The sequence below is a fragment of the Thermobia domestica genome, chromosome 2 (genome assembly GCF_964235325.1).
Source record: "Thermobia domestica chromosome 2, izTheDome1.hap1.1, whole genome shotgun sequence".
Taxonomy (NCBI): domain Eukaryota; kingdom Metazoa; phylum Arthropoda; class Insecta; order Zygentoma; family Lepismatidae; genus Thermobia; species Thermobia domestica.
In genome coordinates this window covers 26237462-26255966 of record NC_137455.1, presented here as the reverse complement: position 1 = coordinate 26255966, position 18505 = coordinate 26237462, and the positions used below count along the sequence as shown (strand labels likewise).

Sequence of the window (18505 nt, the reverse complement as noted above, 5' to 3'; positions counted from 1 at the left end):
TTAGAGTTGTCTTTGTACGTTACTTTGTAATACTTAAAGAGATGCCTGTTTTTATGAATAACTTTACTGTACAGTACTTCTTTTTGGCAAATAAACATGTATAGTTCGATTATACGAACAAACCAGTTTTCCGAACACCCATGTCCCCCAATTACTTCGGCTAATCGATGCTCTACTGTAATTATATTTTCTAGAGTACATACTAAATATATGAATAATATACGAAAAATCTAATACTTACTCGAAAATTCTAAAAAAAAAAAAATGTTACTTATTATGGGAATACTCTGTGAATTTACCTATATTTTTTGACTTTATTGACTTACACGTTTTATTCTTCTTCATAAGCTTACATTTTACAGGATCAATCGACCGAACATCAACACTTGTGCTTGTAAATGCAGTATACTTCTCTGGAAATTGGTCGTCTGGCTTCGATCCATCCAAAACGAAAAAAGAAGATTTTTACATTCGTCCAAACGAAACCATACAAGTGGATATGATGCGCGCTAAGAAGAAATTTAAATTTGCTATTCGTGAAACTGCAGGGGTGAAAGTACTAGAATTACCTTACAAGGTAACTTTATATATGCATCAGTATTATTTACTTCTAACCTAGGACTCTCGAGTCTCATTGAATAAACTTACCATACTTACCATAACACCAAGTTATCAAACATTGAATAAAAAGAAGCTTAAAGAACATATGCCGGATAAAATTCTTGAATATTAGGATCTGAGAAAGAAATATAAGATAAATATATAGATAACATAAATTATAGTATTGTATATAGCATGTAATTTATGTACAACTACCTCGTATTTGGTAATTAGTTTTCGCTGTATTTCTACGCAGCAACGCACTCACAATATTTTATTTAGGGTATTAAGACCGATTGTACTCTATCTAACTAACTACTCTATGGCCTATGGAACCCAGCGGATCAATGCCGCGTTCACAAAAACTCTCCAATGACTTCTATCCTTAGATAACTGCATCCAGATTGTACACTATCTATTTTTTAAATACTAAATTGCATGAGAAACGGATATCAGTATACATTACTCAATGCTAATAGCTTTCAAAATCAGACTAAATGTTTACAGCTTTGAATAATACTGGTATATATTATAGGCATTGATTGCACTCTCTGTCTCAAGAGTTAACCTTTGCAATTTATGCCATCATCATGATTTTTTTTTTTAAAAATCAGTTAACCAAAAACACTATAATTATTATTTCGCTTACTACAATTGTAGGTAAACGAGGTGACAAACTTCTTGGCATTTGAAGGCGGCGCTCCAGCTAAATGCTGCTAGCAAATGAGAGGCCAGCGGTATTGCCACAATTATTTTGTACACATCCACATCTATCCTCTGTCACCTGATCGCGTTGTAGTTTGTCTGATTAGCCCTGCACACCCGTTAGCACTCGGCAACGTCGCGCCAGAGCTTGCATCTTATTCGTTTAGCTGAAATGCCAAGATGTTTGTCACAGGCTTTAGTTCTCATTGACTTTAAGAAATTGCTCTTCATTTTCTGTCATATAAAAATACTGTTACTACAAGAATTACATTGATGATTTTTCGTGTTGATCATGATATTGGATGACTAATTATCTACATTATACACACGTATAATACTGCATTATTCGTCTCTGCTTCAAGATTTTTAAAGAGCATCTTCTGGTGACATCTCCTTTAAGTTATTTCTCTATTTTATCATGGTGCTTTGCGAAACGTTTGTGTAGGAGGACTTCCAGTACAGAAATTTATCTGTGCGTTTAGGATTGAAAACAGAAGATATTGAAAAGCTCTTGCTAGGTACAGCGAATTATACTCTGGAATAATTTTCTCCCATAACCAAATTTTATTGCAAAATCTTCCTTTTTATAAAGCGTATGTTACAAAAATCACTATGGCATAAAATACTATAATACTTTGGGTAAAATATAGTATCTCAAATTTCGAGCAGCTTAGGGAATCTTTACTGAGTTCCGAACAAACTTAGTGGAGTTGATTTAGGTTCCCCAATATTCCGAGCAAGAGGAGTTAGAAAACCATAAAGCTTCAAGAAAGCCGAGTGGCTGAGTTTAGAATTCCCTCAAAGTTCCGAGCAAACTAAGTGGGCATAATAGGACGCCCCAGAGCTTCGAGAAAGCTAAAGGTTTTGGGTTAGGTTCCCCACGAAACTCCAGACTAGATGAAAGAGTAGTTTTGACCTACCAAAGACATATGTCTGTAGTGAGGTTCTTTTGGTTATATAGCTAATCCAGTGTTGCTATGCGGCTATTGGTCCTCCATTATTACATGACTAGTGTTGCTATGCTGCTATTGGTCCTCCTTTATTACATGACTAGTGTTGCTATGCCGCTAGTGGTCCTCCTTTATTACATGACTAGTGTTGCCATGCCGCTAGTGGTTCTCCTTTATTACATGACTAGTGTTGCTATGCCTCTAGTGGTCCTACTTTATTACATGACTAGTGTTGCTATGCTGCTATTGGTCCTCCTTTATTACATGACTACTGTTGCTATGCCGCTAGTGGTCCTCCATTATCACATGACTAGTGTTGCTATGCCGCTAGTGGTCCTCCTTTATTACATGACTAGTGTTGCCATGCCGCTAGTGGTTCTCCTTTATTACATGACTAGTGTTGCTATGCCTCTAGTGGTCCTACTTTATTACATGACTAGTGTTGCTATGCTGCTATTGGTCCTCCTTTATTACATGACTACTGTTGCTATGCCGCTAGTGGTCCTCCATTATCACATGACTAGTGTTGCTATGCTGCTATTGGTCCTCCTTTATTACATGACTAGTGTTGCTATGCCGCTAGTGGTTCTCCTTTATTACATGACTAGTGTTGCTATGCCGCTAGAGGTCCTCCTTTATTACATGACTAGTGTTGCTGTGCCGCTAGTGGTCCTACTTTATTACATGACTAGTGTTGCTATGCTGCTATTGCTCCTCCTTTATTACATGACTAGTGTTGCCATGCCGCTAGTGGTTCTCCTTTATTACATGACTAGTGTTGCTATGCCGCTAGTGGTATTACTTTATTACATGACTAGTGTTGCTGTGCTGCTATTGGTCCTCCTTTATTACATGCCTAGTGTTGCTATGCTGCTATTGGTCCTCCTTTATTACATGACTAGTGTTGCTATGCTGCTATTGGTCCTCCTTTATTACATGACTAGTGTTGCTATGCTGCTATTGGTCCTCCTTTATTACATGACTAGTGCTGCTATGCCGCTAGTGGTTCTCCTTTATTACATGACTAGTGTTGCCATGCCGCTAGTGGTTCTCCTTTATTACATGACTAGTGTTGCCATGCCGCTAGTGGTCCTCCTTTGTTACATGACTAGTGGTATCGCGGTTGTACCTGCCATCTGCTACTTTAGTAGTTCATTCCTAGTATGTATGCACATAGCTGTTGTTTGTGTAAACAAAAACGTATATTGATTATAAACAGATCCATGCGAGCGAGCTATTGCAATATATTAACGGTATAAAAGTTATGGTTGACCTTCAATCCATTACTTATTACAAAGATCTTGCGTGTTGAGCACATTTGTCCAAGTTAATGAATGCAAACCGAAAATACTTTTCACGTGGTTAATACGGAAAATTCTCTGATAATAATTGCTGCCTACTGTTTAAATCATATAGAAATAGTTGTTAGTTAAATGGCTGAATTTGCAATTCGTCTTCAAAATTAAATGCATCAAACTCTCGTGGAAACTACTCATATCTGTTATCGTAGGAGTCTAACCATTCTTGCTGCTGCTCAGGTTCCATAGAAGCTAGTGAAAGTCATTAATTTTAAAACACACAGTACGTTACTCACCGTTACAGTCACCGTTACTCACAAAAGTATTATAGCGGATTGACTCCAATAACAAATAAAAATAAAGTTTTAGAAATTCATTACAAACAAATTCTTGTTTAAATTATGAAGATAAATTAAAATTATGGGATTATGAAATTGTAAGAGCTGGAAAAAGTAGCTGTAATTATTCCCTCTGCTGTTTGTGGATTTTTAAAAACAAATATACACATACACGTACGACTGAAATGAAATGAAATTTTTGAGTTTTATGTCACATGCTTATGCCGGTTAGGCTAAAGGAGACGGTCATGATGAGGAATGAATGAAATGTTGGAATGAAGAAAGTGGGAAGAAACGAGAGAACTCCAAGAAAACCCATGCACACGGTGATTTTCCACAACAAAGTCCACTTGGAATCGAACCCGGGACCCCAAAGCACCAAAGGTGAACGCTCTACCACTGAGCCACCGCGTCCCACGACTGAAATGAAATCCATAATACAGATTAGTTACAATTGTTAGCAATTTGGCCGAAATATAAATTCTAGTTCTTTATTGCGATGACAAAAACAGAATTCTAGAATTGTTTATCGTTCAAGAGGTATCTTCTAGAATAAATCTTTCTTTCAAATCTTTCTGTTTAACGTCCGATGTTCATACTCTTTAGACTAAGGGAGACGGATGATTAAGGCAACTGAATGTTGATGACGTTATTGGTGGAATGAGAATGTGGGAGCATATGCGAGAAAACCCACGAACATGTTGTTGTCCACCAAAAACTTACTTAGTCGGGGATCGAATCAGAGATCCAACATAACCGCTCTACCACTGAGTTTCCCTGTCCCCTTATAGAACAAAGGACGAACGGACAGACTTACTAACATTGCAATATTACAAGGACCACTTGTCATGATCCCAATAATTGGTAATACTCCTAATAAATGAAATATCATAGTAAGCTGCAGAATATTATATCTTATGAGGAAATTGTGCAATCACGTGTTATTATACTGTTTAGGCTCCTTCTGCGTCGATGCAGCGCTGCCAGCGCGATTTCCAAGCATTGAAGGCGTCACGGAAGTCACTCTCCGGAATAGCCTTGAGAGCCGCGGTGCAAGCTGCTTGGATCCCCTCTGTCGTCTCAAAATGCTTGCTTTTCATCGGGCGTTTCAGGCGAGGAAACAAAAAGAAGTCCGGGGGGGCAAATATGGGCTGTAGGGCGGCTGCGGAAGCGTTGGGATGCCGGCCTTGGTCATGTAGCTGTTCACAAGAAAGGCGGTGTGAGCCGGGGCGTTGTCGTGGTGCAGCTTCCAGTCGGCTCCGATGTCTGGTTGGACCCGATTGGCCCTTCGTTTGAGTCTCTTGAGCACTTCCACGTAAAACGTGGCGTTGGCGGTTTGTTCAGGAGGAGCAAATTCATGGTGGACGATGCCTTTGATGTCAAAAAAGACAATGAGCATCGTTTTCACTTTGGATTTGCTCATTCTTCCCTTTTCTGGGCGAGGAGACGCCGGCGTGTGCCACTCGGAAGATTGCCTCTTTGTCTCGGGATCATACTCAAAGATCCATGATTCGTCACCTGTGATTACGTTATTCAAAAACTGGGGGTCACTTTCAGACATGTTCCAATTTTCTTGGCACAATTCCACTCGAAGCAATTTCGGGTCGTCAGTGAACACTTTTGGGATAATCTTCGCGCACACCTTGCGCATGTTCAAATGCTACGTCAGAATTTCATGAACCACAGTTTTTGGTAAATTTAACATCTGGGCAATTAAACGAATAATTAGTCGACGGTCTGAGTTCAAAACTTCGCGCACACGAGTCACATTGTCGGTGTTTGTCGAAGTCGAAGGTCTTCCATCACGGCCTTCATCGGCGACCTCTTCCCGGCATTCCGAAAAGGCCTTGTGCCACCGAAACACACCACTTCTTGCTAAAGCATCATCTGGGCAAGCCTACTTGATCATATCAAACGTCTGTGTCGCAGATTTACCGAGTTTAACACAGAATTTAATCGCGTACCTCTGCTCTAACGAACGCTGTATTTTCGGCTTGCACCACTCACAGAAACACGTCTTCCCGGAGGGAGCTCATGTGGTTCGGATTCCACGTTAATCAGTAGGTCCACGTCTTATATAGCCTCGCTGCTGAACGGGACGTAAAACTCAAAATCAACTCAAGAAACACGTCGCGCGAAAAAGCCTGTCCTGACTCTCCGTGTGCTCGGAGACAACTGACCAGCCGCTCGTTCGTTAGCTAGGAACGCCCTCTACCGGATCCAGTCGGTGCGCGCACGCTCCGAAGTACAGTCATGGCGGAATAAAATCAGTCCTATTACTTCCCGGACAAACCCTGTATGTATTTCCTCTTCTTTTTTACATATCTACAACTAACCAAAATAAAAATATACACATGAATACGTTAGATCTTAAAGTATTATAACAAATATCTACAATTTTTATTTGCTTTCATTTTAAGATTAAACTTTTTATTCAATTTCAAATCTATTTTCTACATATTTTCCTTTTTGTTATTAGCTATAATACATTACAATGGAGGTAAAAAAAATATTGTAATGTACCACGTGCTTGTGTGTACAAACAATGTCATGTAGTCCTGTTTGTAAACATCACCACATGTATTTACGTTGGAGTATTGTCCGTTTACTGCAGCTTGGCGCTGTGTTTTGACACAAAACCTGGCCAGCGAATCTTAGCAGTTCTTCCCCTACTTTCCTCTTATAGCAGTGGTAACAGTGGCACAAACTCATCAATTTTAGCACTAGTATGATTTGGTATTTGCAAGTTGCGTAAATTTCGAAAGAGTTTACTTTTTCTCTAATCAGAACCGTAACTTTTGTGGGACAGGGGAGGTTCCCCGCCGTTCGAAGGGGCTTATTTGGAGACAAAATTTTGTTAATCCATATACAATACGAACATGAAGCATCAAACAGCTTCACTACATTACATAAAGCAGTGCACAAAAGGTAAATAAAACAAAAGTGAGCCGTGGGCTCACTTCAGTAAGAAACATCTATTATTAGGGACCCTAGAAATAACATTTATTCGTATGGCTTTGAGATATGCCAATATTGTCCCCTTAATTATTTTGTCATGTATGGAACGGGCCCAAGGGTGTAAGTAACCGCCCCGCAGACCTTGCCATGAGGGAGGGCCCACAGGCTCCGGGGGGCATAAATAGTAAGAGAAAGATAGAAAGAGGGGGGCCGAAGAATGAGAAAAACAACTTTTTCTTGAAGACTCAAATACAGGTATTAATGCTAGCCCCTCAGAAAATATCTAAATTACGGCGCTGTCTCTAATGTGAATTTATTGGTACAGTTCTGCTAATAGTTAACTATATCCGGTCGGTCTCTTTAAAACTTGGGCCGTGGAGAGAAACAATCTTACAGGAGGATAGTATTCAAATTTTAAGAAGGTGGGGAAAGGAGAGCGAAGATGAGAAAGGTGAGAAGAAAGAAAGAAAGAGAATGAAAGAAACACTTCTACATTTACTTCATAATGAATTTAAACACATATAAACGAAAAAGGGATATCGGAACCCACCACCATAATATTTGTGGAAGTGTTATCAACATAATATTCTGAAGGAATATATTTCCCGCCAATTCTGGGGGCTCAGCGTTTGGCCCAATTCTGGCTTTACATCAGTGGCGGATTCAGGGGGGTGATCGTGGCGATTGCCCCACCAGGAAAGGAAACTTTCTCATTTTATAGATTTAAATAAAACCCAATCCCAGAGTTTGGAGCTCTTAAAAGTAGCTCTAAGTAGCAGTATTAAAACTCGCCCCCCCCCAGAAGTACGTCCTGGATCCGCCCCTGCCTTACAGAAGCTAACATCTAGGCATTCACCTCGTGGGACTGAGAAAAATCTTAGTAAGTAATACCGGCCAGAGCCGGGTTCATGCCCACGCTCGATCTACCTATTTTAATGCCTTTTTTGTGTTGCACAGTGTCTGGTAAGGGCACCCAAACAGTGCAAATGGGTACAGCTTTAAAATGTTTAAATGTTAAAATACGCTTTATACTGTGCTTTGTACACGTAATTAAATGTGTATTATATTCTTCTAGCAGCATGCTTTATTTACTAATACTTTAAGTCTATGGTTGTTAGTAATTATAATTATTGCATCATACTAATCCTTCTCAAAGCTTGTTCAATTAGTATGAAATTCTAGACTTAGCAGTTTGCAACATTGTAAACCTTCACCAACAGGCAATATGTGGGGAGAATTTTTCCACCTATACTCGCATCGAAATTACCAGCCCTTGTTTACAATCGGTACAATATGTTTCTGTCGCCTTATCATGAAAACAATGCTGTCCAGTGAACCTAACGGTCTTCACTCTCTCTGTTTATTGTTTACAACACAAACTGCCATCTTCCAATATTGCCAGGCGTACAAGGTTTTCGCACACTTTCGAACAAAAAAACTTGTACAAAATTGAGTGTGTATTATATGTAAGATTGTATTACATAATAACTAACTCAATTTGTCATAACGTTAATATCTCAGCCATCTCAAAAGCAGCAATTTATGTAGTAATTGGTCCATGACTGTTCAGAAGTAAGTACATTCGGTTCGGCGATTCATGTGCCTGGCAACCATAAATTAACCATGTAGGGGTGAGAAGCAAGGTTTTGACGCTCGCACTACAATTGTTGTTTTTGAACAATTTTCCATCCTAGAGTGAACGGACAATACTACACACCATGCGGGATTACTACAAGAAGCAGGCGACAGACCGCCAAAACCTCCTACAAGTCACATGACGGTGTTACAGCACTAGCGCTACTACTACTCTGGGAGGACTATGTATTGGACAAGCAAACAGTGGGCAGCACCAGGCTCTGTCGGGATCCTAACCTCAGTTGCTTAGCCTGCTTTGGGGTCTATGATTTTATAAAATGAAATGAAATTTTTAAGTTTTACGTCCCACACTTATGCCGGATAGGCTAAAGAAGACGGTGATGATGAGAAATGAATGAAATGGTGGAATGAAGAAAATGGGAGGAAACGGAAGAACCCCGAGTAAACCAACGAGCACGGTATTTGTCCAGCACGAAGTCCACACGGCGCGAGCTGTGATCGAACCAGGGACCCCAAGCACCGGAGGTGAACGCTCTACCACTGAGCCACCGCGCTCCCCTTCATGATTTTATCCACCTCACCGCTTCCTTTGAAACATTGAGATTTCCTACGGCACTCTAAGAAGCCTGCTTTGGGACTCTGTGGAGATCCTGTCCACAACCGCACGGTTTTAGGGGCACCTAACTTCTATCTAACAAATAGAGAAAATTGTACTATAGTATTCGTGTAAATACTGTTTTTATTTGGAAGATTTTATAAATAAATAGGCAGTGAGAGTCGATTTCAAACTCTGATTTTATTGGCCTAGCTCTACCTACCAGAAATTTTACAATATGCATATGGACATGTCATATCTTAAAGTATCACAAACAATTTATATATTATTTTTGCGCCTAGTTTTAAAGATCGATATTTTTGTATATTAAATTAACGAAAACTACAGCCTCGGTAAGAATCAGACTCTAGATCACATGCACTAAAGTTGGTTAGAGGATTGCTTTTAAAGCGGCGGCGATGATTAGTAATGAACAATTTTAATATAATTCAAAAATCGCCGACTGTCTTTTTGTTTCATGAAAGAAAAAAGAAGAGAAACGCATAACTCCATTTTTACATATTTGACAAAACAAATGCAAAATTCGCGATACGTATGTCCTGCACACTTGTCAAATAAGTGAAAAAGAGTGGTCAGATCTTTTTCATAACTCGGGTTTATTATACGTAAACCAGATATTCGATGAAAAAAGCGTGGAAAATAACGTGCGAGCTGTCATAAATAGCAAATTCATACTTGTATAACACGTGTGCATACGAATAAAAGTTATATTCAGCTCAAACCGGAGTGTTGAAAAAAATAAATATGAATTGCTATTTGAATAGGTAGTGCAGAAGCTTGTTGAAACATGTTTGAGCTTAATTGTTCGTTTTTGCGTATGTAGATGTATTCAAACATCTCTCTGTGAGTGTTACGTAGAACAGTTTCCAGAGTTGCTGGATTATTAAACAAAAGAATCTCTGTACGTACAGAAAGTTGAACACAGGCTGAAGTATGGAATTGTTTCACAATGACTAGACGCTAATCATTAATATTAAATACAAATTTCAATGTTGTTATATATGCATGTAACATGTTGTAATACTACTAACCTTTTCATATAGGATCATATATACTCGCAGGCGCTTGTTGTACATTTTAAGAAGTCACATTATACACTGTACTTGTATAATAGGTTATTAGGAACCATAACGTATGCGCATTTTAGAACACACTGTGAAGTAAACGAAAACATATAATGTATTCCTCCGTTCCAAGTTATGGATGAATGCTCGTACTTTATCAACCATGTTTCTGAGTTTCACAAGATACACTCATGTCCAAAGTTATTGCTCCATATCTATAAATATGTTGTTGCAGGAATATAATTTGATAACGAATTCGCCCGGTATATCTTTTAATGTTAGTATCTGTATAATCGGCAAAAACATGTATGTGGCAAATTTCATGTCAAAAGATCAGTAAGCAAAAGCAATAAAACGAAAACAAAACTTTCTTGTCCATTTAGCAACATTTTGTTTTACTCATTCTAATTTTCGTATTGATAATTCTTTTGCTATGAAATTTATCATAAATAAACATTTTCTTTTACACACATAATATCAGCATTAAAAGTAACCTGCAAAATCATTATCAAATTATATTCTTACAAGAAGACAGTTGCGACAACCATTTTGGACATGAGTGTACAACATGTAGTGCTCTAGATTAACCTTAATTGGAATTGCTCGCTTCATTAATACATTTTACTGGAGAAGGATGACATGTAATCCTTACGTTTTACGTCTCACGTTATGCTAAAGGCTAAAGGAGAATGTGATGATGAGAAATGAATGAAATAGTGGACCGAAGAAAGTGGGAGAAAACGGGAGAACTCCGAGAAAACCCACGCACACGATATTTGTTCACCACAAGATTCACTTGCCACGATCTGGAATCGAACCAAGGAACCCATGCACCAGAGTTGAACGCCCTACCACTAAGCCACCGCTGCCATACATTTTAGTGGAATATAAACATAAATAAATATAGTGCTATTGGTACAGAGTCCTGAGTTCGATTTCCAGCGGGAGCTCATGTAGTATGGATCCCGTGTTAAACTGCAGATCCACGTCTGACACAGCCTCAATGCCAAGAAGGACACTAATATCCAATCCAGGTAACCAAATACAGAGTTACACATAACAAAATCATTGTTCCTGATTCATACTGCTAAACTACCAATTTGAAACCATATACAAACATCAATATATTTTATAAATTTGTTCTTATAATAAGAACATCTTTCGCTACTCTGTTGTAAGTTACAAGATTTATCAAGGTTTTGGGTTTCATATATAATATCATAAAAAGATACAAAGAAATTATATTAGGAAAATACAGAAATGACAGTAAGTGTAACAGTCTAAGTAGTATATTACTGGGTAGTTAATCTTGGATATTAGATAATCCTAAAGGGATAATAAACACGTCTGACGAGAGTACATATTCTTATTTATTAAAAACCAAATTACAGTGTAACGGTATCGACAACTTAACGTTATCCTGATCAGACACTAACTCTGATTTATACTGAATGTGTCTTAGGAATATACGATAGCCCAGAAAACATTTGTGAATAGTATACTACGTGGTCAGATCATTAGTACATTAAAATAGGGATAGAACATTATGGTTTGGTTAGGGACTTTCAGGTTCCTCGCGTTGTTGTGTCGTTTCTGTGGAACTATTTCCTGGTTGGTAAAAACATTGAAAGCAGTATGGTAGAAATGTTCGATATGCGACGGATCCGCGTGAGGAATTTTTTCTCGACTTAAATGCCCGATGAAGGCGAACGAGCACAACAGGTACACTAGTTCGAGACATTTCAGTGCCTCTGGGATCCATGTATGATATCAAACTGTTTACGGGCAGTTGCGTAAATGTACATTGTATGAACGCTGATCAACCAGGTATATTCCCCTCACACAACAGCAGCGCAAGGTATGCTTACATTGGTGTGTAGCCTACAGTGAGTGGCCTTCTAGAATAGTAGTCTACTTTTCAGTGATCAGTGACGATTCATTTTGGAAAGTACTTTTCATTGTCTGTTTATTTGAAGGTCACCAGAAACACTACTACCAACACATATTGTTGAGTGGAACAAGTATGGACGTCTTGGTGTTGAGCAGCATCATGTCAGGGGTCTGTACAGCACTTCATGTGTTCCAGTAGCGGCTGAAAATAGCTAAGATTTACATGAACATGATCTTTAAACATTAACATCGTCATTCGTTTGTTACATGGTGCACACTGTTTGAACTTCGTTTAATGCATTATATTGCACCTAGCTCTCGCATTGAACTTTTCTTCCACAAAAGCAAGACTTGTGACTGCTTGCGGATCGGGAAATATATTTGTACCAAATTTTCATGATTGCCATTGTTATTCGTATATTCTCTTAAGTTTCGCATGTGAGTATATATCTCCATTGTATGAGAATAAGTCAACATTTTTAAGGGCTTTTTTAAAATTCAGGAAAGCTAATACGCGTTTTTCCTTTTTGTTTGTAAGTATATAAAAGTTAACAACAGTACCCAACGCACATATAATGTAGTTTGACAATACTAAAATATGTTACATTTTCAAAACAAATACTTATTCTTTTTTTTCTTTTTGAAGTGACTACAACATTAATCAACTAATGTGCATCTTTTCTAAACAGTTAAATTCATATAGCGGTCGATCGATACATAGTACATACATACACACACACACACACACACAGAATGATTTGCTCGATGCATTAACATAGAAAACGAACATTATTCATGTGCACGCACTTCAATTTATGTGTTTTCGTACATATCATACTAAGTTCAAAGTGTCTACTTTACATATATTTAAGTAATATTTCAGTTAATGAACGAGTTCACGAAATTCAGTGTCAAGAATGTTTTGGGTTCTTACAAAACCTTTCAAATTCAAGGTGCAAAGCTTCTTTAAGTGTACTTATTACGTAGATTGTTACAAAATTAATTAAATTAAATGTGTCAATCATGGTTACGTTTACTTACCATGAGGGTTCTTAGACAACTGTTTTAAATCTGAAATCATAAGATGTTTACGTACTGTAATGTCATATTTAGTTACGTTAGTGTATTATTTCCGTTAATTACTAAAACTCAACAGTTTGTTTTGCAGAAAAGGATATTTTGTAATATTATTAGATATATACTTTATTTTGTATCTCTCAGTATTTTTTTGTTTGAATTTCACACTATATATATTATTATTATTATTATTTTCAGGGTGACGATCTGAGTATGTTTATATTTTTACCAACTGGTAAAAATAGATTAAAAGACTTTGAAATTAAATTGAAAAATATTGAAATTCACGAACTTGTTAATGATTTGAAAGATACATTTTTGGAAGTAAAGCTGCCAAAGTTTACTCTAGAACATAACGTTACATTGAATCCTTTCCTTTCTAAGGTAAGTACCGTTATTGTATAAATTAGAGGCAATGTCTATAATTCTTATCATAATAAAGTATTAGATATAATGTTATACTCTAGATCTCAGACTTACGGTGAGACAAATCATATTTGGTTGCTAAGTAAACAACGTTTAATTATATATTTGTAATACTGGAATTTTGGTTTATTACTTGGGATAATTACACATCATGACCCTTTTAGCTATCCTTTTCTACGTGTGTTAATATTCAATTTCCCTCTATATCCAATGATTACACCTCTACTGATATCGAATGACATTTGTCTTACATTTCTTCTAAAGCAGCATAGGATATTCACAATAATTTTTCAGGTGACCATATTCAAGTGTGGATACATTAAATTTTAAGTTGTTTCTCGTTACAAATCCTTATTCTAACTGTTAATTCTATTTAGGTAATTGCTTATTTATATCAACGTTTTGTTGTATGTTCAGGATAAAGGAACTTGGATTTTCTTACAAGAAAAATCTTGCTTTAAATTTCTTAAATGTACAATATTTTCAATCTTCACAAATTTCTGAACATACACCAAGCTGGACAAAACAATCGGAAACTGCTTCGTAATGTATTATATACAGTTTCTTTAATTATTTTTTTTAAATTTCAATATGGTAATTTCTAATTAAATATCACTTTTACTTGGCAACTCATCAAATATTGAAGGTACTTAAGGTCCTTAATTAATAAAATAGTTGGACAAATAAATTATTAGATAGCTGGGTGATCCAAAGCCGGATATATAATCCATTTTTGTCCTGAAATAATCATGGTAAAGTGACACACACCAATGTGAAATCGACAGTATGAACCCATATTAAGAAGATGGCTTACAGTCACCATACGTTGTGTTTCTGTGTCATATGGCCTTTAGTGTATACCTAGGTCTTATCGAGTATAGATTTCACATATTAATATCTTTTCCTTCTAGTAATACGGTAGTTGCTATACCATATTTTAAGAAGAGTTCCCTCGTGGATAAGCGGTTATCGTACGCGCCTTTGGCGTGGGAGACCCGGATTAGATTCCCGGTGAGAGCTCATGTGGTTCGGATTCCACGTTAATCAGTAGATCCACGTCTCATATAGCCTCGCTGCTGAACGGGACGTTAAACCCAAAATAAACTCATCTAAACGTATTTTAACAAATCTGATTTTCTTTGAATTGTAGCTGAATGAATATTTATAGTGAAGAAGTTCTCCGGAACGACACTCTCGCTGTTTCCTGAATCATCATCTCGAATGACATAAAGCTCACTCAACCAATTTTGTCTCAATCTTCCTAGATCTATACGTTAATTTCATCATCATAAGAATTTTCATTATTACTAAGAGATTAACATGTAGCAAACTTAGAAACTATTATGTAATATATCCGCAGCATTTCACGCGTTTTGACGTAAAAATTGTCCATTTTGATATGGTCCATAAATTATACCGTGTTATGGAAAAACGAACTAAGCGCCAATCGTTTTAAAAAATAAGGGTAAACGCCACGTATGTTCTCTGATGCGCATTAGACCATTATACAGAAACTAAATGTACAGAAAAATTAACATCTGTTTCCTACCTGTTCTCACCGATCATTTTATTATAGCTTATGGCCACATTATTACTTATGAAACATTATACGTACTTTTATTTAAAATATGAAAATTATCTTCCGTTTTGAATACTACGACAAAGTACAAATTTATTCTCTTGTCTTTGTCATTTTTTCTACACACATATCTATTTCTAGTGCCTTTTCTAGATCAAGTGACTTACGCTCGTATTTTCTCTGCATATTATCATGGGATCGATTCCTGGGTGGAAGTGCTTGTCTGCGATGTAAATCTCAGCAGAATTTGTGATTCCATTTTTAAGACTAGGCCCCATTTTATATAGCCTGAAAGCTGAAAAAGATACTTCAATCTAAAATTTATCACTTTGCCTCACTAGTTAGACAATTTATTCAAAGTTAATCAGTTTTTCTTCCTCTTTTTCAAACCTCTGATATTTCTTTTATTCTGTTCCCCTTACCTCCTTTTATTACCTCAGTGAAAGTTATGTCACGACCAAAAGCATTGTTAGGAGTAGACCGAGATAGCCCAGAGCAAGGAAGTAACCCTTTAACTTCTGTGAGTTCTGCACATTCAGGATATGATGTAATAATTTCAAAGCTACATCACTTTCATCTTTTCCCCACGAAATTTAAGCAACAACATACAAATTGCGTTAGATGTTGGTGACTGAGGTTTATCATTACACGTCGAGGTTATTTGACTCGACTTACAATGTAAGTTGGAATACGAACCATCGTAATATTGTCGAAATATCAATGTTCTTCGTCCAGGAATCGTACCCGAAAATGCGTGCTGCAATGATACAGCTAATAGACACCAAATCTTTGGCATGGATAGACATTATTGGGAAACTAAGGTAAAATAATGTAATAAATCTTGTCTCCCACCAGAAATCGAGTTATTTTCGGTTGTTTACAAACTAGACATAATTCCGTATTCCCCGCTGCCACTCTCTTAATCAAGAATGTAATTTCTATCCTTACGATTCCAATGACCTTATCACATACTGAATGTAAGGAATCTTCCATCTCCTTGACATGAGAAAGAGAGAGTTACTTCTAACATAGAAATATCTACTCTCGTGTTAAGGTAACTACTTGTGTAATACAACTGTAATTGGTAAATAATTGCCTGATAACAACTGTCAATCATTATACTACATTATTTTTATTCTTATTTTCTACCTATGGTTTTTGTGCAAAGGCAAAATAATTTCTTCTTCTAACAAGTAACACTTCCCAAGCATAACACTCTAATTTGGATAAAATTTGGCAGGTAGATATTATACATAACATAAACGAATACATGGTTTTTATTTTCTGCGGAACGATGGTTTTAGTGGACAAAAGCCGCCACCCAAAATTTTGAAAATTGACGTCCGAAAGGCAAAAACAAGTGGACGTGTACAAATATTGCAGACGTAAAATGAGGGAATACGTGTTTCATATTTTCTTGGAAAAATCGGTTAGGTGGGGCATGGACCCCTCCAAACCTTTGAATGTGAAATATCGAAAGTGCTAATAACAGTAGTCTATGTCACAAGTGCCAATAACAGTAGTCTATGTCACAAGTGCCACATGTAGAATTGGAACGACACTTTGTGTAGGGACAACATGCCAAAAAAAATAATAAACGAACACGGGTTTATTTTCTTCTTAAAACCGGTTTTAAGGGGCAAAAGCCCCCACCCAAAAGTTTGAAATTTAAGGCCCAAAATCAAAATGCAAGTAGAAGTGCACAGAATTGAATGAAACTGTGCACAGATATTGTGGACGTAAATTGAGGTAATTGGGTTTCGTATTTTCCTGGAAATAAACGGTTGAGTGGTGCACGGACCTTCTAAACAGTTGATTACGAAATATCAAAAGCACACAGCTAAAACAAATTACATTATATAATTAAAATTTGAAAATAGCAATCATTTTCCAATATGCTGGTCATTTCAGGCATCGAGTAACACTAATATAAGATGCTTGTTTACTAAGTCGTTTCAGTTCGGAAATAGGTTATACACACAGACAACACTCAGATGATCAGTTTTCACGAATAATTCTGCGCAGCTTATTGTTTTCGAATATTAAGCAAGTTATCATATGATTTTTTTATTTAAATCTGAAGAAAGTAGTGATTCCTCATACTTGATTTACCTAACTGTAAGAGTAGGGATTATGTGAAATCGACTAGTTTCTTCAGTTCTGAATTTTAGTTGCTCACAGAAGGAATGATCGGGAACCTGAAAGTAAATGTAATATATATTACACCAAAATCAAACACCATTTTAACGAAAATTATCGTGGTACATGCTATTAAAATTTAGGGGAAGGATCAATTTACACCTTCATTCTTGTAAGATTTCAACTCCATGCCGAGGGAATATTCACAATGTCCAAAGAAAACATGTTGAAAAGTTTTGATATAATCGAACATTTTACTTGGATTATGTTATAGAACTGTGTTGCATGTACACTCATGTCCAAAATGATTGTCGCATATCTATAACTGTAGTTTTGTGCGAATATAATTGGATAATTATATCGCAGGGTACTTATAACACTATTAGTATGTGTATAATCGGCAGAGACATATGTATGGTAAATTTTATGTCAAAAGAGCTGTAAATAAGAACAATATAACGAAAAAACTTTTCTTGTCCATTTTGCAACATTTTGCTGTTCTCATTGTAAGTTTCGTGTATATATATTTTTTCTATAAAATTTATCAGATATATACACTTCAAGATTATACACATAGTAACAGTATTAAAAATACCCTGCGATATCATTATGCAATTATAGTCGCACAAGAAGACTGTTATAGATATGCGACAATCATTTTGGACATGAGTGTACATATATAAATTTGAATCATGAGGTGGATTTTTATCTTTTTATACCCCTTTTATACTTGATGGGTTGCAGCCCCAAACAGTAGAGTTATTTCTGCAAGCAACAGGAAGACAATATGAATGTTATCAAAATTGAATACGTTTTATGAGAGCTATCGTGGAGTACACAGGCGGACAGACACACAAACGAGTCGAATAGTACAAGATTCTCTAACGCTAGTTTCAATAATGCCAATTCACTGTACTGAATATTGTTCTCCAATTTTAAGAAATTTCATTGTTTCTTGTTTTCATTATTCGTAGATGGGTATAAAAAGGATTTTTACAAGTAAAGCAGAGTTTTCTGGAATCAGCGACATGAATGGAGTTTACGTCACTAAATGCTATGAGAAAGCATTTCTGGAAGTTAATGAACGAGGAAGCCAGGCAACCGCAGCTACGGCCGGTGAGAAATTATTTAGTCTTTATTTATGGCTATAATGATTCCATATAGTACAAAAGTAATATACAGTATCATTATTACAATAACAGCTGAGCTTTACCTTCTTGTTCGTGCTCTTTTTCTTATTGTTATTACTAATACTAGTAGTACTAGCAG

General features: G+C 36.6%; 1 protein-coding gene across 3 annotated transcripts in view; it reads left to right on the top strand.

Moving 5' to 3' along the window:
• Positions 1-18505, top strand: part of LOC145679662 (leukocyte elastase inhibitor-like) — a 206211-nt gene that overhangs the window by 181527 nt on the left and 6179 nt on the right. For all 3 annotated transcript variants that reach the window (XM_081750239.1, XM_081750237.1, XM_081750238.1), the window contains exons 5-7: positions 363-577; positions 13291-13476; positions 18211-18352. In XM_081750239.1, the coding sequence (XP_081606365.1) occupies positions 363-577; positions 13291-13476; positions 18211-18352 (543 nt within the window). The remainder of the gene's footprint in view (positions 1-362; positions 578-13290; positions 13477-18210; positions 18353-18505) is intronic.